At 37.5% G+C, this 24,109-nt stretch overlaps 1 protein-coding gene across 15 annotated transcripts in view; it reads right to left on the bottom strand.

The window, feature by feature from the left end:
• Positions 1-359: 359 nt before the first annotated feature.
• The window catches only part of MBNL1 (muscleblind like splicing regulator 1), a 180,155-nt gene continuing 156,405 nt past the window's right edge, over positions 360-24,109 (bottom strand). For 8 of the 15 annotated variants that reach the window (XM_055321309.1, XM_055321322.1, XM_055321321.1 and 5 more), the window contains 7 exons: positions 20,789-21,046; positions 19,517-19,570; positions 18,408-18,561; positions 10,677-10,712; positions 9,895-9,989; positions 6,831-6,905; positions 360-3,831 (listed from right to left, as the gene is read on the bottom strand). In XM_055321309.1, coding sequence (XP_055177284.1) covers positions 6,849-6,905; positions 9,895-9,989; positions 10,677-10,712; positions 18,408-18,561; positions 19,517-19,570; positions 20,789-21,046 — 654 coding nt within the window. In that variant the 3' untranslated portion in view covers positions 360-3,831; positions 6,831-6,848. Of the gene's footprint in view, positions 3,832-6,830; positions 6,906-8,009; positions 8,074-9,894; positions 9,990-10,676; positions 10,713-18,407; positions 18,562-19,516; positions 19,571-20,788; positions 21,047-24,109 lie in introns of those variants that run through there. The other 7 variants (XM_055321312.1, XM_055321316.1, XM_055321311.1 and 4 more) reach the window with 7 other exon arrangements.

Raw genomic sequence — 24,109 nt, 5'->3', positions numbered from 1 at the left:
TAGCCTCCTGGGGAAGTCCAACGCAAAACAGCTCTTTGCCACAAAGACAGTGCTCTGGAACTGATAGAAGAGAACCCCCCCCCCCGCCTTTTACTCAAAATAATATTGGAGAGCATATAAGAGCATCAGGCAAGGGGTGGGCAAGACTTTTCGGAAAATACCGGGCAGCACGTCACACGATTCAGATTCTCACTCTTAGTACCAAAGGAGAATTAGTGAGAAAAATAGCGAATGTCTTCCTCACAATCAGTTAAAACCAGATAATGAAGTTTCCTATCAATACGGTCCGGAAGACAGGCAGGCACGGATACTCGAAACGCGCAAAAAAATAATTTACTCTCCAGTCTCAGATACACAAATATACTTAAGAAAGAGAAGTTTTATTAGGGCAATTTCACTTTATTTTTCCATACAGCAAAGTCAACTATCGCAGTAATAATAAAATAAGCATAAAACAAATTGCAGCCCAAGACAAAATACATAATTTTAAGCAACTACAAGCAGAAAGTAAGTTGTGATTACATAATAGTAAAACCAAGCACATCTGTCCTTTCAGCAGATGAAGGCTGTAGGGTTGCGGGTAAGTGCAACATGATAACCAGCTGGAGTGAAGGCTGGATACCCTAATTCATTAAACGAGTGCCCATTATCACATTTGCTTTTTTGAGTGCTCGAGTTGAAAATTAAAACCGTGAAATTTGAACTGTGTTTTATTTTTTCACCTGCTGAAAGAACAGGATCCTACGGCAATTAAAAAACAATCACATAACAACTATAGCTACGGTGTGCTGTTTGGTTTGCCTGTTTATGGTTTAAATTTTGTGAAAGTCAATACTTGTTTTGAAGATTTTTTTTTTGTGAACAATAAACCACTGAAATTGGCAGAAACTGATTTGTATAATATATGTCCTTAGTATAGTTCTTTCTCTCTTGCTTTTTTTTTTTCCGTTGAAGTTTTAAACATGCAGTAGTTTTGAAAAATGTACGGAATATCTGATCCATGATTTCACCTTAATGGTTGAAGTACCTGCTATTTTTGGTAATGATCTTCAGGCAGATTTGGCCCAATGGAGTTTTTGTCAGTCATGAGATCTCGGAAGGATGGCATATCTTTCCAGCTGAAAAAATCCTGGCAAACTACAAGCTGTCCACAATAAAGCAAAGCAACATGTTTGAAGGGGTATGGAGTGCTAACTCTGTGCCACTTTTGCAAGCAATTTTGCTCAGTCTGTCATTTTATTAGCCTTAACAAAACTCCTTGTAATTATAGACGTTTTTATTCAAAATAAGATCTTACTATTATACAGGTTTCTCTCTTTTGACTATATACAGAAGTGCAAAAAGTCAACCTTCTCTCTAGACGTTCCAACATGCTAAATTGCAGCATAATCAACCCTCAAGAGTTTGCACACGCGCTATAATTCTCATTACGTAAACTTTGAGTATTTGGATTATCAACAAAAAGTCCCTTGTTCTATTTATTGATTATGCAGCTTATTTATAACAAGGCCTGATATTCAGGGATTTCAAAAATATTAAACAATACTTTAACATTTGAAATGGATACAGTAGAAAATAAATTTTATTCTAATATCTAGGATCTAGATCTTCTTATAATAACTAATTACAAACAAAATAAATCATCAAAATATTACTCAATTGTCTGCCAGGATTGTTGCGATAGCAACAACTTAACTTCTTACTTAGCAATGATTATATATTTATAAGATATCCATATAAAAGATCTTTGTTCTTTTTAATGAAAACTAGACAAGAACTAACAATGACTGACATTCTTACACTTTAATATTAAATCAGTAAAATATAAATCATTTAGTTAACAATAATACGAATATTCGTATGACACTACATGTAATTTAAAACTGAGTATGTTATGAAGGAAAAACTACTTTAATTTTTTTTTTGTATTTTGAAAAATTCATCGGTAAAATCTAATAAAACAATAGTCTATAAACTGAAATGGTATTCAATTGTTAATAGAAAATGAAATCTAATAAATGTAGGAAATGAAAAACTACATTTTAACAAGAAAAATAAGTAATATTCTATAATGTAACTAACTACAATAACATGTGAAGTCACCATTACTCTCTTAACATGATTGAAATTACATTGGTATGGGTTCCAACCCGTAATGTAATAATCTAAGGCTTTAATAGATGTACAGTACAATCAGTAAAATCAACACATCAGTCTTATATTAGAAAGCATCTCTCTCAAGCATAAAAACTTGCAGTAAACTTGGAAGTATGGAAAGTTCTATAACTGAACTTTCGCTTCTCCCATTCCATACTATAACTACCAGTGACCTGGCCCCTACTTCAGCAATTTTTAGAACTGCTGAACAGAGCAAAAATATCCTTTACTAGCTGCAACATCCAAACCACAAAAAAGGAATTCCTTTGGATGAATCCATTCTTAAAAACTGAATGCACATCTATTTTTTTTTAATTTTGTAAAAGGCTTTCTAAGGCTATAAGCAGTTAATCTGAACAAAACAAAACAAAACAAATCACATATAAAATTCACCCATGTACTTAACCCACCCAATTACTAGGTTAATTAAACATTTCCCATTTTCATATTTTGGTTTATCATGCATCTGATGACAGTGCTGCTTTCTTCTTTGTTTAGAGTCACTATTTTAAATGTGACTGTGATGAAGCATTTAAGCAAATGTGAAACCATTTTTGCAAAGCATTTATAGTCTTTTGACTTTTGACAGAGCTATAAATAGAAGCAAAATAATTTCCTCAAACATTTTTCTTTTGTTATCGTGTCTCAGAAATGGCATATCCCTTTTGAATAACATGTTATACAGTATAGTATGCATAAATATTACACTACAATGCATTAAAATAATTTTATATATATATATCTATTATATATATCTCCAGTATGTGTGAGTTTATCTGTATCGAGTTTGTGTTGTGCTGTCTATTGTTACCGTAGAGTTAAATTGGCCATTTCTGAGACAGCTTTGGTTTCAAAAAAAAAAAAAAAAAGAAAGAAAGAAAGAAAGATGATAAAGAAAAAGAAAGAAAGAAAAAGAAAAAAAAAGAATGGTGCCCTTTGACTGATTAGTACTAGCAAATAAGCAACAAAATGTGGCTCTGAAAACAATAACACTGAAGAAATAATACTCTAATTTGATGTACAGTCTATGGCACTTCATGAGAATCCTTAACAACATGGTACTTAAAGCCATGATGTGCTTTAAAAGATACACAGTTGTGGTTTTGCTTGGCACATTCATCTCTGTCAGATCCCTCCCTCACCACATCTTAAAATCTATTACATTAAAAATATTACTCTTAAACAAAAATGACTGTGCATGCACGCTCTCATCTATAATGGCAATTTTAAATACAAGGTGCACCTTTGTTATTTGTAAACCTTGAAAGAAATAAACTTATTTTTAAAAAATTATATCTTGGTCTACAGACGTACCAATACATAATAGAATCATGGTTACACCATAGTCTGTCTTTTCCAGATGGCATGAATAGATAGGAAACGAATTAGGTATGCATGTTTTAATGCATAACTCTGTGCTAGAAAAGAAAGACAATGTTGTTCTTTTAGACAGGAGTATCACCTCAGCACAAATATCAATTAAATGTACAAAGTGTATAGGCAACAGTGTGCAGTGGATTTCCATGTTGTCTTTTCTTCTGGGTAACATGCAATATGTGGATGTCTTGTGGCTGAGGGGTTTTTGTGTGTGTTGCTTGACGGTATATACAATATGGCTAATGACCTCGTCCTTTACTCTAACCAAGCACACTGTCCTTTCCTCTTTAGTATGATCTACAAGGGAAAAAAGAGATAATCTTTGTTAAAACAGACAATAAAGCAGTTTCCAGGACATACTTACTATGAAAATCGCATTTCTTGATTTAAAGTACACGTTATGTCGTTGTATCTTCCCATAAAAACAACAACAACAAAGGCTTCACAAGTGCAAGTGGACCTAAATGTACAGCTCTAAGAGAACAGAAGGACATGCACGGCTTAATAAAACTGGGGAAAAATAAATAAAATAAAATAAAATAAAATAAAATAAAATAAAATAAAATAAAATAAAATAATAAAATAAAATAAAATAAAATAAATAAAATAAAATAAAATAAAATAAAATAATAAAATAAAACAAAATAAAATAAATAAAATAAAATAAATAAAATAAAATAAAATAAAATAAAAAATAAAAATAAAATAAAATAAAATAAAATAAAAATAAAAAAATAAAACAAAATAAACAAAATAAAATAAAATAAAATAAAATAAAAAATAAAAAATAAAAGAAAATAAAATAAAATAAATAAAGCAAGCAAGCAAGCTGAGGGCTCTGCTCAAATGTCACCCCATACTGAGCTCAAGGTACAATCTGCAAAATCGAGGGGCATAACGTGGTGGTAGAGTCAGTGGGGGCCAGAATTTGAGCTCACTTTAATTCACCTCTTTTATGGTTTAACAGGTTTCAAGAGTAATGATTCGGCCCCACAAAATGAAAATCCATGCAACTTAAGTCCTCGTAAACAGGACTCCTCATACTTGGGTGCTTAGCGTGGTGTGTGTTTGGGGAAAAATGATACTCTAAGTAACTGTTTGGGATCTTTTTCCCCCCTAAAGCCAAGAAACATTAAGAGTCTAAGAACATTAAGAGCCTAAGCTTCAATCAATACAGACACATCCACTTGCTTGCTAATTGATAAACTAATGGCCATTTGGTATTATTTTTTTTCAACCTGGATTATTGCTCAGAAATAAACATAGTTACATGTATACATACCAAGCGTACCCAATTGACTACAAAAGCTTGAAGTAGATCTTTTTTTTAACCTGTCAAAAGGAGGACTTTCCTTCCAAACCTACATAACTACAAAGTAATGTGCTTATTAAAAAATGTGGCTCTCGTTCAGGATGATTATCAGATTACTGAGAAAGCTTATGAAGTAGACAAAAATCATTTTCAGTAATTTAATTCACGATTACAGCATGTCTTTGGTAGCTACTTCTGGGATGGCTCTCAAATATCGTCTATCCTCTTCTCCTGCATGGGCTCAACCTTTGCACAGTTATTGCTGCGGATTATTATCCACAAGGGTCTCAGAAACTGGTTCTCGGCTACCATGCCCTCACTTGGCACAGCGTCCCTTCTTCTCAAAGGCCCTCACTCCACCCTTCTCTCTATCGCAACCATCATTGCTCCCAATTCACTTATTTTCTGACTCTGCTGGAAAAAAAAAATTGCTCCTTCATCTTTGCTCCAAGAGAAATTTGTTCAAACTTATTTTAATAAAGTGTGCTAAAATTAAAATGTCCATCTTTTATCTCATTGTCTATTCATCTTGATCTCATTGACATGGGAGCACATGGTAACACACAGTACCAAAAAAAAAAAAAAAGTCATTGGTAAATGTGTTCAGATACATGAAAGGAAGCAACAAAGAAGGACCGCCCATCTTATGGCCAGGTTCAGTTTTTAAACGTGGTGGCTCTTTTTAAATATAAGAAATAGGGGATCCCTGGGTGGCTCAGCAGTTTAGTGCCTGCTTTCGGCCCAGGGCAAGGTCCTGGGGTCCCGGGATCGAGTCCCACATCAGGCTCCCTGCATGGAGCCTGCTTCTCCCTCTGCCTCTTTCTCTATCTCTCTCTGTCTTCTCATAAATAAGTAAATAAAATCTTTTAAAAAGATAAATATAAGAAATATTCTTAGTGTGTGTGTGTGTATATATATATATATATATATATATATATATATATATATATATGATAGCCTGAATACACACATTCTGAATATAAGATCACCTCTCAGGAAGGATGAAAAATGGCCACCTAAGTCAATGTGTTTGAAGGAAAAGCATAAGACTTTCAAATTATCTCTGAGCAATGGCAACATTTTCAGAACTGTGCAATCCTCTAAGGCGACTACCCTGAAGTACCTGAAACTCACTTGGATGCACAGATGTACGTGCATGCACATATGTGAGTGTGTGTATATACTTATTTAAAGTCCAACTCTTTACATGTGGATGACCCTGTGTGTGGGGGAAGCAGGTACATGTTCTCATTTAGGACTTAGAAAAAAAAATTAAAAAAATAAAAGAAACGATGACCTACACCAGGGCTCAGCAAACTCCTACCTGCTGCCTAGTTTTATAAAGTTTTATTGGGTGACAGCCACAGCCTTTCATTTATATGCCACATCCAGCCACTCCATGCTCAGTGGCTGAGCTGCAGCAGGAAAGAGTGGAAACAGAAGCCATATGGTCCACACAGCCACAAATATTTACTATCTGGGCTTTTCAGAAAAAGTTTGCCAACCCCTGATCTAGGCCACCTATTTAGTTTTAAATCACATTTGTTTTTCTCACACTTGTGTTTATTTCTAATACAAACTAAAAGCAACATTTATTTTCCCTAAGTATTATGTATATTTAAGTGATATTAACATGTCTACTGTAAATGTGTATAATAAAATTCCTTATAAGCCGTTTTAAGATAAAAATGGGAGATCTTCCTTATTCCGCTCAGAACCTTCAGTACTGTAACATATGCTGGGTTATAAACATATTCATTCATCTGAGCTTTGTTTAATTCGCTTGTACATTCTACTTACAGAACCGAGCCAGTCTCTAGGCAGGTGTTCAATAAATATTTGATGATAGAGAATTTTAAAAATAATAAAATAAAATACATATTTTCTCTGAAGTTTTGCAAAATTTTCTCAAGTGCATCATACAAATGTTATCTTAAAAAAGAAACACTACAAGTACACACCATATATGACATAATGAACTTACTGTTTAGTGATGAAAATTCTACATCTGGGTAACATACTTGTGGCTAGTCAGATGTTCGGCAGATATTATGGGTATCTAGCAAATAAAAAATTATTTGATGAATGATCCATGCAAGCAAGCCAACAACCAAGAGATGAAAACATTTTAATACTAAGTTTTTTTTTTTTTTTAAGAAAAGTGAAATTCAGCTGTGAGGTGACAGTCCTTATCTGGCCAACATAACAATAAGTTAATGTAAACTTAATGTCCAAGTAGCAACTCATTGTTTAAAACCTTTGTGTTAAATACTATTCTATAAAAGTTATCAGTTTTTAGGAAGTAAGAGAAGTAAAACTACCAAAATTTCATGCACAGCAGTAATTGAAAGAAGCCCTTTTTGTTGGCCTACACACACACACACACCTGTGGTTTCGGTTTTTTTAGTAATCCAGAAATCAAAGTAGGAAATGCCTTGCCTATTTTTGTGCAACCAATTTCTAACATTTTCGTTCAACTTACGGTCCCCTAACTTTTTTCTCTTTTTTTCCAAATTAAAAATACCAAGGTAAAGATTTTAAAGGAGCATTTCAAAGGAACCAGATAAGAGCACAGGTTCATTTCAAAACATATTTCTGAATCTGGATTGCACATTTTATCATATTATAAATGGGCAAGAGAATTTAAAAAAAAAAACTTGAGGAAAAAAATATAGTACGAAATCAATACAGAGGTGCCTTATTGCAATGGTCCCCAAAGCAATGAACTTCCAATTTGTAGCCAGATTTTCCTCCAACCCAGAATTATGGCTGCTAACCTGGGAGAAGGCTGCACGGTAGAGTGAGACCGTCAGAGGAGTGAAAAGGGTTCTAACACGAGTGGATCCACTTCTTGGCCGGGTTACTTTGAGCCAAGCACTTAATTATTCTATGGTTAACAGTTTCTTCATCTATAAAATGGCACTGATCCCATCTCGGCAAGGTTGATGGGCGAAGAGGGAAATCACATACATGAAGGCATTTTGTTGCTGTTGTTTCAATTTAGATGTCCTAGACTAATCCAACATATTACAATTCTGCAGTCGGAGTGTAAATTAATATGTCTCTATTTTATTTCCATTTCTCAGCTGACATCTTTACACAGTTTTACAGCATTGGCAAATGGCACGAAAATGTGCTCCAAGCATAATGAAGCTTCTCATACCATTTTTCCTGCTGCTGCAGGACAGGATGTTGCACCCAACAGTGTAGAAGCATCAAGGATGGGGCTGTCGAAACATACCAAGGACCTTCAACACCAATCGATGCAGATGAAGGGCCAGCTATAAACTTCTGCATGCATGCAGGCTGCATTTTGTGGCATCAGCTATTTCCAGCATTGCTAATATACTGTAGGCATATACATATGTATGTATATGTAGATATAATATATGTGTGTATATATATATCCATTTCCCTTTTCTTTCTTTTGGTTGTAAAACAGTATGAAGACCCAAGATTATGCATGAAATGGTCACAGCACAATGCAAAAAGTAAAGTGTCCCCTACAACCCAGGTGGCCCAGGGCATGTTGAAATTTGCTTTGCTATAGTTCTGCTTACACCAGCAATTCTGTAGTCATACATGGTACACGCACAGAGCTCAGCATCATTGATTCGCACCATAAATGGACTGCATTGAATCCATTAAGAAATTTCTGCCATAGATTACTTACTAACATGCCACATATGCACAATCTAGTATTCTTGTAAATGAGTCTGATGTGTTAGCATAAATCCAGGGCTATTTTGACAAGCTTCAGAAAAACTAATGATTCTTTGCCAAGAAATGTTTAAAGCTTGTCTGAAACTTTAAAATACACCCATTTCGGCATGCTGCTTTTGAAAGTTTTTAATGGCTGCACTAATAGCTTACAGTTCTTCAACAGTACATGGTGTACCGCAGAAACCAGGGTGGCTACCTCTCGCAGCAGTTAACCACAGATTCAGATGGCACTTAACTGGCCTTCCCTTCCCAAGGGGCCACGTGTTGATTCCCATCTGATACTGGTTCTTTGGCCTCATTTGGCTACATTGAGCCTTAGTCTGTGGGTTATCTGAAATTTGACTTGGCTCTAAACCTTACTGAACTTTGCTTTCGTAACGAACGTGCCTATACGTTGAAGTCCAAGCCGACTTCACGTAAGTTTGACTTTGAGTCAACTGTTATTTTCTAAAGCACAACTCAAAACAGGATCAGAGAGCGTTGAATCAATGTCGGTTTTTAACTTTTAAATATTTTAATAATAATTTTCTTTTGAGCAGTCATTCCCGTACATCATAAAATTCAAATTTCTGAAACCGGCCCCATTTCCTTATGAGTAATCTGTGAAGCTGTTACTCTACGAACTTGTATGGAACACCGAATGACTCAATTTACCATATTACCTCTTTTCCTTTATAGCTCTCCAAAACCTATGCTGGCTAATTATAGCAATAAGAGCGCATAGGGTTTTTTGTTTTGTTTTGTTTTGTTTTGCATGTGTATGTGTTTTGTTGAAAGCACTGAGCATCAAAACCTGGACACCAACCTAACTTATTCTGAATATACAATCTGCTTATCAAATGAAACTGCAATGAGCTTATAACGAACTCTATTTACAAGACTGGTCATTTGTGGCATATATGACATGTTTAAACATTTTGCTTTTTATGTTAAGAATTTAGGCGAGAACTAAGGAATTGTATATAGCAGATGGTTCTAATAAAAACCTACAATTACCTGCATTTTTGGTTGGTCAAAATACCTGCACGATTGAGACCAAATGAGAATTGCTTGTGTAAATATCATTTTAGTAGCTTTAGAAATGGAGCCGCGACAACTTTGGAGCACTTATAAATGGCATAAAAGCATTCTGCTGCTCATCATAGAGAGAATGTGTAGGCCAACAAGAGGTATCTTTGAAACCCCATGCTATTAAAGCACCCACTACAGCCCTCACGTACACACGACTCCCACTGACCTCAATGGGAAATCCACGTGCGTAAGGGCTGTTGGATCGAGCCCTATTAGAGTTGGTTTTTAAGAAACAAAGCTGTAAATTAGCAAACCTGGTTGGCTGTGGCTGTTGCAGCGAAGGGAACACTTGTGGCAGATGTTGTTGCTGCAGACACAGTGGCTGGCGTAGCACCGTGCACCATGGGAACTTTCGGAGGGAAAATCATATAAGCAAACATACAGAAGAGTGTAGCAATATGGAAACCATGGCAACATGGAGGAGATAATTGGGCATGGTATTTATCACAGCAATAAGCCATGTGACGGGACATCATCACCAGCGAGTGACATGCAATCACAGCGCAAAGCAGGACAACATTCCAAGGAGAGAAGGGGAAAGGGGATGAAAGAGAAAAAAAAGGGGAAAAAAAGCTTGTTACCATCAAATCAAGAAAATTGACACAACAGGCTTAATTTGCTACGTCAAAAACAAGAATTTCATATAGTGTTCATAGTCAGACATTCAAAATCTACGTCAAAATACAGGTTATTTACTTCATTTATACAGTTATCTGTTCGAACGTATTTTTCTTATTTATTATTATAAAAATACACAAATACATTACTTTTATGATACAGATTTTTCTTTTTTTACACACCAGAACTCATAGTCCAATCAAAATCCACCAAAGGTGACTAAAGGAAACTTGTGTGTAAAGAAAACATTTATGTGAGTCCATGTCAATTAAATAGAAAATGGCATTTAATTGACAGGTGTTAGTAAAAGGGAAATGGACTTGCCCAATAGATATAAGTTAAACTTAGCAGTGGATTTTGAGGGGCTGTGAGGTGCACCATAGGTTTAAGATAATCAAGAAACAAAGCTGGCACCTACCAACACTTGTAGCGGGTGTCATGCACAATATTGAGCCTGCCCATCATGCATTGCAACAGGAAGGTGGATTTGAAAAGGGAAAAGAATTAAAACATCCCATCACACGTGTAATTAGGAAATTCATTTGAACAAAGAAGAAAAATTGTTATTATGGGAACAGTGGCATGTAACTGTCAGCACAATCAAATCATACAATAGCACAGTGATCAATTAGAACTAGTCTCAAGTGAAGAATAAAAGCCAGTTTAACTGTGTGCTGGTACACTTTGTTTCTCCTAGTTGCTGCCTATAAATAAAAGTATTTGGGGAAAAGTTTGCTTAATTCTTTTAAAAATAATATTGTTAATTTGTTTTGTTTTAATCTGGTTCCTAGCCATCTGGCGGCTCTGCTATTTCTGACTTCAACACATGACTATATGAACATTTTCTTTACATTGAGCACGTGTTCAATAATCAGAGAAATTATTTATTATTAAAATGCTAGGTAATCCAATGCACAAAACTGGCTTAACAATGTAATAAAACCAAAACACTCATTGTCATTCCCTTGGTTTTATCTCCCTGTTCACTGTAGCAGCAACCACACAGACACGGAAGGGGTTGTGATCATCCATCCGTACAGGAATTTTATTTGGAGGGATACCAAACAATAAATTATGCATAAAGAGAAAGTGAAACTTCTACATCGCTTTTGTTTGGAATTTAAATGCAGGAAGAACATTTAGAGGGGATATACTCTCAAATTGGTCTCAAGTTGGTTTGCTTAATAGGTATCTGAGGAAACAGACTGGTTTTTCACTGCGGGTTTAGACCTTCAGGACTTCTTGGAATAGCAAATATTCTAGAAAATGTCATGTGCAAGAAATCATTGACTGGACTTCAATTAAAAACCCTGAATGGGACATAATGAAGATGTATACATCGCATACGGGGGGTTAACTGTGATGTTTCGATTGTTCCAACCACGATGTTAAAATATTATGTATACAGTCCCTGTTCTCTTTTACATATAAACATTGCAAAATAGAATTTTTTTTTTTTTTTTACCAAGTACAGGGCGCTTCCCACATAAAGAACTACTGTTCTTTCTATGAGATTATTTTAGATTTCTAGGTTTTAAAATATCAAATGATTTTATATTTCTATCTAGATCTTGGCACATCCTATTTAAACACTAGCAGCATCTGGGATGAACATTTGTTAGAAAAATATCTGCCAATTGAGCCTTGTCAGAGATGGCCCTACAAAACAAAGCTGCCATTGATAAACACGGATTACTGAACTGGCATCTCTGTAACAGCTGCAATTAGTCTGTTATCACAATTAGACCCTGGGCACAATGATCAGTGATTAAACTCGGGGAAGGAGCTAGGGAGGCATCCTCTCAGGTGGAGTAATATTATCCTGACAGGCATTCTTTTTTTTTTTTTTTTTTTAAGACACTTGAAGATCTCTATCATTTGCTACTACTATTGAGTCAAAGACTTGTGAAAGACAACAACAGAAACAGACCAGTAACAACAAAGACGTTAATTTGAGACAGTAGAGCAAGCGAAATTTAATCCTGGGTCTAGATCCTGTGAAATCATTATCCTCTCAAGGTGGGGCAAGAGGACTGGGAGAGAGAGGATGGAAAGATGAAGGAAGAACAATACTGTGGTATTCAAGGATTTAAGGCCAGTTTAAATACTGTCCAGGTTATATGTTTTAAATTTACTATTTATTATGATGCTGCAATTTGCCTATTATATTTCATCCCATGCATAATGTAGCCTGCACATGCTGAAAGTGAGTTAACTCTCCTCTCTGTCTGAAGCTGCTATGGTTTGAATTTTAGTTTGAGTTATCTTCCTCGTTACCATTATAACCAGTGCACACAGTTTTGAGAGGGATTGGCAGCAAATAAACATAAGGCAGCAATGAAAATACTAGCCAGGTGCAATAACGCACAAAAATGAAGACATAATGCTGTAGGACCCACTTACCAAAACCAAAAATCACTTTGAAATGACCATAATATCCATCTTTACATCAAATGGGTTGATTTACTAATAGTGATGCACGAATAGCCAATTGAAATTTTTTCCCTTAATTTTCAACACGAGGCAGATTTTAAGTGAACGTATTTGCCAATTTCAAATTTCCCCTGTTATTTGCATGGCAGACTGATGTGTTTTCTGAGGACTGCAATACTGTTGGAAGATGCAGGAGGAACAAGTGGGAAGGTAATTTAAAAAACGCGATGTCTGCACAGTTAAAAATACCTCAAGGAGAAGGGAAAGAGGTAGAAGAGAGAAAAAGGGAGTCTAACCGAGATTTGGTTGGAGGTCTGAATTTGGATGTGATAATTCAAGCCTATTTAAGATTAGAAGTATAAAGCTGATGTAAGGTCTTCCAAAATGTGTATCCCTGAGGCCTAAACTTGTGTCATTTAGAGCTAAAAGTTCACAACGCAGCAAGAGCTTCATACAGTTCCTTGCTGTTTCTATTCAGTGTTTTGAATTCTATTACGCTGCGCTACTGAATTCAAAGAACAACAAATAAAACCTAGTGCTACTACCTTCCAGGCTTTATTCTAAACTCTCAGACCTGCCTATGAAAGTGCTTTAAGAGACCGTTTTATGGAATTACGTTTAAGACTCACGTAAACACAACCTTATGAAATAATTACCATTAGGAACCCCATTTTATATACGTGGGGAAAAAAAATCAAGGTATAGAGAGATCGTAACTTGTGGGGGAGCTGGATTTAAACTCCCCAGCCTGATTTATGATTGCTATGCTGAGTTTCAAGTAAACCGTCTGCATGAATTTCATTGATTATAATAAAAGTGACAAGCTGGGAATTTTTTTGTTCCTGTTTTCCCCTGTTTTCATCCTTCTGCACTTCCCCGCTCACCTCCACATCATCGCCAAAGAAAATTTCTAAGGCCCTCCCTCTGTTTCTTCATGTCTGGTAAGTTGCAACATAAGCCAAAGCTGAAGTTGCTTCAATAAGGGACTCTTACTTTTTAGATTTTTTTTTTTTTTAATCCTAAGCCCACACTGAGGGCAATAATGCTAGGAGGAGAGAAGAGAGGTGTGCTTCTGAGGACAGCAAGTAAGCAAAACCAGTAAGGGAGAAAGGGGGGGCGGGAAGCCCTCAAGATGCAGAGGCGGGGAGTCTGCAGGGTCCGTGAGTAGTTGGGCACACAGCCTGTTCCTCCACAACCAGCCTGTAGGCCCAGGTTGTCAAAGAAATGGGCTGCTTAGAGGGCTACGGAGCTCAGGCAAGCATGCCCATACCCGAGGCAGCCCCGGGAGCTCTGGAATGCCTGCCCTGCTGAGACCCTGTAAGCAGGGGCAATGATCACACAGGCAGGGACCAGTGCTGGCTAATGGGTGGAGGATGCACAGCCTGGCCACCCTGCTGGGACTGCACAAGACCTCTCTTTGAAGGTGGGAATGGGAGGGAAGAGATGTGAGGAGAGGGTCCCAGAATCCTTGTAATGTCTGATATTTCTATCCAACACAGTGAGCTTAGAGTTTAGAGGTGGACATGATTTAAATTCAAGAAAATAAACTGATGTTACCTAACAGTGATACTTCTTACCTACTCTAATTTTGGGGGTGCAATTCTTACCTACAGCATAAGTAGACCTTAGATTTGCATAATCTGTAGGGATAATCAATTTAGTCTTAAAGGGTGAAGAATTTTAAAAAGTAGTATACACCTAAAACTGAAAAAAAAAAAAGAAGAAGCTTGAATGTGAGCCTCATCTGATATTTTTTTTATTTTTAAATGTGATGGAGGGTATAAAACAGCAGTCATAGAGTCAGGTTATCAATAAGGCGTACTTCCTCTGTTAGGCCAAATCGTGTTTTAGGATTTCATGTAAAGAGCTCACAGATATTGAGACACTGACTCAAACCCACCTGACCCGATTTCAAGTTCTATCGAAACTTGCAACTTGGAGTGAATCACTGGACCACTCTAGGCTCCAAATTACTCACTGGTAAAATGGGAATAATAATGTCAACCTTTTGGGGTTGTTGTGAGGAAAAAAAAGGAGATAACGTATATAGAGTATCCAGTGTAGTAGGGCACAGAGCAAACACTCAACAGAGGTAGCTCTTCTGAACAAAATGTGTGAAACAACCGGGCCGAAGCAGTAGGGAGTTGTGTGACTTGGCACTGGAGAGTATGCAGACCTTCCAAAGGATTTACATTTTGCTTTTATTGAAACGTTCTTAGACAAATATTCTTGGATGCTAGGTTTAGCTCCTGGGTCATAGGTTTGTAATCCCTAGTGTCAGTACTGGCATACCATGTGGCATACAATCAATGTTTGTTGACTCGATGGATGGATGGATTGATGGATGGATGGATAGGTGGATGGATGCATCAATGAGTGGGTGGATGGGTAGACGGATGGATGGAAAATGGGGAAGAATAGAGGAAGAAAAAGAGGAAGGGAGGTAAGGAGGATAAGAGAGAAGGGAGGAGGAAAGGAGAATAAGAGGGAAGATGAGATAGATGGTTGGAAGGACAGATGGATAAATGGATGGAGGAGGGTATGCACGGATGGATGATAGGTAGACACCACCTAAATTCAATTTTGTTATTAAAAGTTATGATACATAGTAATTTTTTTTAACCTGGCTACCTGGCTTGCCACTGAACTCTGACCTTTTGCCAGCTACCTAGTCACCTCCTCTATTGGTTTAGGCAATTATCCTTCACTGTAACTTCAATGAAAAATATCTACACATCCCTGAAGCTATAAACAAAGTAAGAGACTACAGAGCTCTAAAACTCTAAGTTGCAAAAATTATTATATTGTGGGCAGCTGGGATGCTCTGATCATGTAATTCATCTGTATGCCTGCAGAATAACATAGTCTTTGGAAAATAAACTTCCTCTTCTCCTAGATATATGTAAGATTACAGGAATTTGTGGCGGGATGCATGTCCTCTTGTTCTCAGAGCATTTAAGAGGTTGAATTAGTTGGAAACATTTTAAAAATTGAGAAATTTCACAGATGAACATCCAAATGAAGTAAATAACTGAAAAAAAAAAAAAGACAAGATCTGGCAATACCAGATGAACATCAGGGCCACTACATTCGACTATACAGGTTTGCATGACCAAGTGCGGGAGGCAGGGACACAATTACCCTATAATGTAAATGGAGCCACAAAGGATGTGCAGTGTACAACAGGTACAACCTGCCAGGCAGATATTCCTCTGAGGCCATTAAAATCTGAGTCAAAACATTCACCGTCCCCTTTAGATTGGGGCTGTGCTCCCCAGGGCCTCCCGCCGCACCCCACAGTGCTTGATTTATTTCTCATTCCATTTGTTTATGTTTCCTGCCTGACCTCTAAGGCATTTTTAGTTTACATTCTCTGCATTACAAATATTTCTTTCCTTTCTGGCTACCCGACAAAGTGGGTTGGCACAAGTAAAGATGGGCCATCCATTTTAACCTCTTAATGTCACAGAGCCAATTTTTTTTTTGTACACAAGCACATATGACTATAAATGACAATATTTTAAAAGAATGATGAAGGTATTACCTACTTCTGATGACATGACTAATAAAGGTTAAGCCCTTTAAAACTGGGTTACAAACAAATGTAATTTTATATTACTGTTGCCGTAATTTCCTATCACTCTGATGCAAAATTCATCTACAAACGCAGGTATACCTTAACAGTTTCAGGACATTTCAATATGTGGTGACACGTTTTATTTAAATTAATGATGCTTAGTTTCTAGAACAGAGAGATAAGGATGATTTTGAATTATGAACGTGTTTGCTTTTCCCTGACCCGATTCCTTACGTAGCATCTTTTGCTCTGTCTTATCCACAGACTAAAAGCCTTGCTAGGGAACAGACTACTGTCATAAATAACATCTAATTAATGGTTAAGTTCATTTAGAAAAGTCCTCAGTTATTAGAATGTTGGAGAAACTAATGTAAAACCCGTTTAATAAGCCAAAAATGTTAGATTTCCTTAAAAACACATAGAAGAAGTTAGATCTTTTTAATGTTTAGATTTTAAATAAAGAAATTCACCTTGAATGGCAATGTTTTATTCGATGAGAATAAACCGGCTAAAATAATCTTTGATTACTTGAAAGACATTACGGGAGCTACTACCTACAATCTCTTTAAACTTTGTTTAGCCATCAGACTATAGAGAAATTGATTACTTCATTGAAGACAGCATAGATCTAGGGGCACAGTAATTTATGTAAAAGCAAAAAAGAAAAAAAAAAGCGCAAAAAGATCAAATTGTGGAAATCTCCGAAAAAATCTATATATGTCGAGAAAAAAGTGTTAATCTTTAAAATAATAAGAGGAATATATATAAAATATAAGAGGGATTTTCTCCTCTGAATGTAATAAATACCCTACAGATCAAAACGATGTAATCTGTAGTCTCAAATGGACAAACAGCATCTTGATAGATACTATTTCATGAGTACAGATATTTTACCCATAGTGCCTAAGGCATACGCTGTTTTAATTCATGGAATACTCCAGATACTCTGGTTCATTGAATGTTGAACCGCATTCTACATATGGATGGCCAGACTTCAGAGGTGAGCTATATAAAAGGTTGTGCTTTAGAAGTGTAAAAAACTAAGTGTAAAAAGGTGTGCTTAGCAGCAATAAAAGCTAAGGTGAATGTAATATATTCTTTTGTTCATTATTCAAAAATAAATAATCACATCCCCTCACAGCATTATGAACCCAGTGCATCTAAGGACTGTCTATATAGGATAATATACTAATGATGCTGGACCTTCTGACCTACACACCTCCTCATTAATTTATTCATTCAATGAGTAAGATAAAATCATCTTATTAAATAAATCTCTGGACCCATGGTAATCATTTTAGAAAGGTTAAGAGGTAAAGAAGAAAATGGGATTAGAGTCTGCAGTTGGTTGAACTCCAGATTACCAGAAATTTAATATGTGCTTCTTCTTCTGTATGAAGAGTGAGTAAAAATAATAAATTTTCAAGTAGTTAAGTGACTAATGTGTCTCAATTTTATACCCTTGTGGATAGCTCTAGAGGATGTTTCTGTGACTAAGCTGAAATCAACTGAAACCACAAATGTATAACTCAATGGTCGGTGTAAAACCCCCTGGGGCTTTAGGACTATTTGAATATTAGGTCAGGAGCAAATCATGATTTTTAAGCAATGTGCTGGTTGGCACCAGTAAGAGCACTTTTTAAGAGCTCTGGAACACAGAGTCAAGTTTTCAAGTTTTTTTTTTTTTTTTCTCCACCTTGAAAACAAAAAGGCTGAAAAATAAAAATCGAACCTGGAAATGTCATTTCATAGAATTCCAATTTACTCTATGGAATCATGAAGGCAAAGGGGTCTTACAGCAAGAAAGTGTCATAAAATAGCTTGACAGACATATAACAGTGTTGAGGAAGGAGGAAAAAAAAAAGAGAGAGAGAACTATATTTCAGTTCCAAATTACACAAACAAAAATAAATATATAAAACATCACACTGATATTCATTCCACTCCTCATTAAGTTAAAATTCTCAGTTCTTAGGGAAAACCGCCTGTGCTACCTGAGGTAAGTTTCCATCACTGCCCACCTTACCTGTCACCTTATCTATGGCTGACAGCAAACTGGGGGGCATGGCTTATCTGCTTAACCAGCACAACTCCCTGCCGCTCATCAGATTCATTCATTAACAAGCTCAGACCCCTTACCTGGTGGGAGAAACGCTGTATGTTGTTGCAACTGCATGTTGGCTAGAGCCTGTTGGTATTGGAAAATACCAGTGTTAAAGACTGCGGTGGCACCGTTGGTTTTTTCAAGAGCAGGCCTCTTTGGTAATGGGGGAAGTACAGCTTGAGGAATTCCCTGTTTAGTGAATGAGTATAAAAAACAAATACCAGTAAAAAGAGAAAAAGAAAAAAGAAAAATCAGTTGAAGGCTAAAATTGTTAGGAAGCATGAGCAAGCAAGCAGCAGAGCACTGAACTACCCGGGGGGGTGGGGATGGGGGGAATCCAATCAACAAAACTTAAAGAAAAAAAAAAAAAAAAGGCAAGACCAAAGCTTTTAAAGGAAGCATTATTTTTGTTCAAAAAAAAAAAAAAAAAAAAAAGGAAAGAAAACCCAAAAAACAAAAACAAAACAAAAAAATAAACCCCACTAGGACGAGAGCACATGTTATAATGTGTTAAAGTGTTTTAAGTCCCATAATGCTTCAGGCTTTCTGTGAGAAGCCACTGATTTGGGGAAAGAAGAAAAGCTGCACTGCGAGCTCCATGAGGATTGACGAGTATAAGCAATGTTAATAGTTAATTGTACAGAGTGACCGAAACAGGTAAAATAAAAACTAATCCCACTCGGCTCCTCCCCCAGACCTACCTAGACATGCACATGTCCCAGAGCATGCAAGTTTTTTTTTTTTTCTTAAACACTGAACTATAAATATTAAAAAAATAAATAAGTCTATCACTAAAGCCATGCTAACCAAACAGGTACATAAATATACAGTCAAAAAATACATTTTTTTTTAATGTCCTTAAAGTATTTCACTAGAACATTCTACAATGCAGTTAAACTGAATGTGGGCTGCTGGGCTTTTGGAATCTTTCATTGTATGATATCCGTCCAGGTACATACAGTATAGTCTTTTCCACTAATTTTTGTCAGGAAACCACACTCAGTTTTTCATTGTACTTTACAATTTTTACAACAGAAAAAGGAATATATATATATATATATTTTTTTAAAATTGATTAAAAAAAAAAAAACTTGTATCTACAATAAAGCTACATGCCAAGCTAAAAGGTGAAAGGTCATAGTACCAGGTCAAAGGTTGCCTCGAGGGGTCGCTTCAGTGATTTGACAGCCGACTGAGTCTTAATTAGCAGGCAGCGAGCACATGATGGCAATGGGCCAGTGGGGTTCAAGCGCATTAACATAAACAGCAAGCAGAGGTGCATCATGGGGGCAGCAGTGCATTTTTGGGTAGGTGAGAAAAAACAAATAAAAAAACAAATCATCGGAATGCCATATACAACGAATAACAAGACTAAGCATGCACAATAAAGGCACTACTGAGTTGTTATTGGGAGGATAACTCCTCTTTGTAGTTAATTACAAACAAGATACTCTAACAGAAAAAAAAAAAAGAGTGAGAGGAAGAGAGGAGGAGAGAGTCTGCCTTCTGTATTTTTGCTCAAGTATCCGTAAACAAACACAGAAAAGACCTCTCTCGTGATTATTTTGCTGTGCTGTGAATACCACACAGTGTCTTTTTTTTAAAATGAGTATTTTCATGATTAAGTCATATATATTTATGTAGAAAAAAAAAGGACAACATTAAAACAGCTAAGCAAAGAACAAAGAATGGACTCATTAAAATCAGCTATTAGATCACATTAAAATTTACCTTAAGAATATAGGTATCTGCTCTGAATGATCCAATGTCTAACTCCTTGGGTACTGCTGTCTGTCTCTCTCCTTTCTATTTGATGGCATAGTCAAGCTTCTCTAGTTTGACAGTTATGCTTATGCCACAATAGTACGTAAGACGGTCTAGAGAGCACACGGTTGAAAATCTGGTGGCTGATCCTCACCACAATTTTGCTTAAGCAATTCTCCTAAATAGTTCCAGGTTATGTTACTGTTAAGAGCAAGATATACGTAGAGAAGAGCCCTGATGTGCAAAAGAACACACCGAAGGGGAACGATGGCTGATTAGATGGCACACAGAAAAATAAGAGGACCGAGAAATGGCGATATCGTTAAGTTGAAAAGGAGACAGGTGGTTCTTTACAAAGCAGAAGTTTCAGAAACCCTACATCCAGAATAAGACAGAGTATTAAGAGTTAGGCCAAGGGTAGGAGCAATCTGAACCACTGGAGGAGTTACCCTCACATCTGTGAACGGTAACTTCAGGATGTATTATCTGGGATACCTGAACAAACATATCTTCAGCAAAAACAAAAACAAAAACAAAAAATAAAAATAAAATAAATTTAAAAGGTTAATAAATGAATAGCTTGTAGTCAGATCGAGTGGGTCACTTGGCTTTACTGACTGCTAACAAAGACAGGCCTGATGCCGCTACTCACCATGGCAGCTGCGGTGGCTGCAGCCTGGGCTGCCGCAGCCTGGTTGACCTGGTATTGGGCAGCCTTGATCTTGGCTTGCAGATGTGCGGGAGGATGAAAGTATTTGCACTTTTCCCGTGAGCATCTCCCTTTGATGTAATCCATACACACGGTGACGGTGTTGTCATTGGTGTCAATCATTGTGCTGTCAGCAGGGTGAGCAAACCGACAATCGTTTTCTCCTCTGTTGCAATTGCCTCGCTGGTACTCTCGACACACCTGTGAGGTCATGAAGCGCACGGGGCTCAGTCAACACGGGCAAAGAGAATCTTCCTGCAGATTTTAACTCAAAGTCCAAAACCGGTGGTAGAAGGGCCACACGTGAAAGGGGGGGGAAAAAGGTCATTTGCAAAAACAAAAAAACAGAACAAAAACAAAAACAGAACAGAACAGAACAAAACAAAAAACAAACAAACACAAAAACAAACAAAAGCATCATATAACTTGAGGAGTTCCTCATGTCGCACACAAGTTACAACCCCATGTCGGTGGGATTTCCATGAGAAGGCAACTGCATTTTGGCTACTAACTATGGTAAGACATCTAATTTGAATTCTGTTGATATAAGGGAAGAGCAGTGACTTCACAGTGAGGACACCTGGCGGGCACCACTTGAACCAAGTGATCAAAATGAGTCGCGCCAGGAAGACGACAGGACAGGATGGCACCGTGTGCCCACCGGTGGGACGCACTGCGGAAAGAAGGGCCCGCACACCGCTTCGCTGGATCATTGCTGACACTGCATGAGCAGAAGTCACTCACCAGAGAACATCAGACAAGCTGAAGGGGGGGGAATGTTTTTGCGAAATAACTCATCAGTACCCTCCCCAAGTGTCAAGGTCATGAGAGGCAAGGGACAATGAGACAGCACCACCCATCCAGCGACCCCGGGGTCGGAGACAGGATATTGGTAGAGCAACTGGAGAAACCTGAGGTCTGCGGCCTGGCCCACAGCAGAAAACCATCCTAATTCTGTTTTGCAAGTGACCACGTGGTGGTGAGAGAGGGTCTTGTTTAGGACAACTGGGGGAAGGGGAGGCAGGAACTCCTGGTTCTGTTCTTGCAACTTCTGTGCTCATCTGAAACGACTTACAAGTAAAAGCATAAAAAAAAGTTAAGTCTGATAGCTTTTCTTTTTTAAGATTTTATTTATTTATTTATGAGAGACAGAGAGAGAGAGGCAGAGACCCAGGCAGAGGGAAAAGCAGGCTCCCTGTAGGGAGCCCATCGTGGGACTCGATCCCGGGGTCATGCCCTGGGCCGAAGGCAGATGCTCAACTGCTGAGCCATGTAGGCGTCCCTCTGATAGCTTTTTAACCAAAAAAAAAAAAAAAAAAAAAAAAAAAACAACAACTACACTTCTGATCATTAGCGATTCCCCCCGGTGGTTACACAGAGCAGATGGAAAAAGATGGGTTTTCATTACTATTTGTTTGCGATCGGTTAATGCTGGATGGGCCTCCCCCCCCCCCGCCCCCGGGAAAGGGTGAAATGGATCGTTGCTCATGGGTCTGCTCAATTCTGACTCTTTATTATTAACGTTTGCCAGGATGGTTGCTCACTTCAGGAGGTTGCCAGCACGGTCTGCGCTGGAGCTAGTTTGACCTTTTTGCCACAAGAGGGCCGTCTAAAACCCAGAACGTCCCCTTAGTAGCTTCAAGCTCCCACTCTGCGCTCCGAGGAGACAGTCTTTACCTTGCACTAACTGAGAAAATACAGACCCCGAGGGTTTTCCTTTGGAGTACAGCAGGAAAGAGGAGAGGCGACCCGGTTATGATTTTAAAAGCACAGGTTTTCTCGGATTTGTGTACATGAGATGATCACAATCGAGTCTAGGTACTCCCCCCCCCCTTATATCCATATCCCATTACTGAGCGAAGCGCTTCCTTTTAAGAAGACCTTTTCATCTGTATCACGCTCCCTCTTAAAGTCAGCATCATAAATGACACCTTGCGCTATTTTTTTAAACCCCAAGCTGGCTGAAGCTTTGTACATGCACAGCAATGAACCAACTTCATTCATCACCTCGTTCACTTTAATTTTTTAAAAAAAATTTGCTAAATAAATATTATGGGACAGACACTCTGAGAGATACTAAGAATACAAAGAGGACGAGCCTGCTTCTCCCTCTGCCTCTGTCTCTGCCTCTTTCTCTGTGTCTCTCATGCATGGATAAATAAAATCTTAAAAAAAAAAATTGAGAAGCACAAGCTGTTACCCCTGAACTACTGTCCTCCACTCTGGTTGAGCGCTGGAAGCAGGTGCGGAGCTTTCTACACCACAAATCCCCGGGCCCTAACCAACACTTCACTGGATTAGGCTCAACAAAACAACCAGGAAGGGAGACACACTTAAATGAACACAAAAACTTCTCACGTATGTATATTACATTTATGCTAAATTTATTCTTATCGTACGAACAAAAAGGCTGTTTTTCTGTTTAAGCCAAGCTGTGTCGGTGCAGTCTCACGTAATAGGAAACTATAGGTGAACGCAGACTCCTGGGGTTGGTTCTCTGGTACTTCTTGCTTTCTTGAACATGCTCACAAAGAAACTGGCAACAGATAAACTGATACCCTATCTTTCCATTTATCTTACTCTTTGCCACACTGACAAGAAAGATCTGAAGGCAGCCTGTGTGTGAGCTCTTTAATAACTATTAAAACCTAAGATTTGTTATTTTCCAAAAACAACTCTGCAAGTGTCTGGTGCCAGACATTTGAGCGTCATTCTCCTAAAATACAACCCGAGTGCCGGGCTTTTTGACTTTTTCTCTGTCCCAGCATTCTTTACATTTTCAGGGATATAAACCGAGGTTCAGATTGCACACACCTGGTCATTCTAATTTATCTTCTCATCCTCTCTGCTTCATACATGTGAGTGTGTGGTTCATATAGTAGGTTAAAGACTGATTTATATTATCATTTTCTACTCTTTCCTCTCTTGCAAGATGCAGTTTAGGAGAATTCTAAATACATTTAAGGGGGATTGATAACTAGGAATCCACTTAGAATCTGTTCTAAAACCAGCCTTTTTAAAGGTTCAAAGGATTTAGTCAATTGCTTTGGCATGAGACACATTTTTTACTGTATTATTTTTTTCTAGCTTTAAGTTCTCCCAACACGACATATGGAACAGAGTAAGTATATTGAAATAGCCATTCTCCCATTATTTCTGCTTTTGAAAAAAAAAAAAAGAAATCTCCTGTGAAAACCTGTGTCATTGGGAGCTAAATGCCAGAGGGGCTAGAGAAGTATGCCATGTGCCAGGTGTGCATCTGGA

This window comes from Nyctereutes procyonoides, unplaced genomic scaffold, assembly GCF_905146905.1.
Source record: "Nyctereutes procyonoides isolate TBG_1078 unplaced genomic scaffold, NYPRO_anot_genome, whole genome shotgun sequence".
In the NCBI taxonomy this organism is placed as follows: Eukaryota; Metazoa; Chordata; class Mammalia; order Carnivora; family Canidae; genus Nyctereutes; species Nyctereutes procyonoides.
Note: the sequence above shows the minus strand (reverse complement) of the source record. Positions and strands in the feature narration are given on the sequence as shown.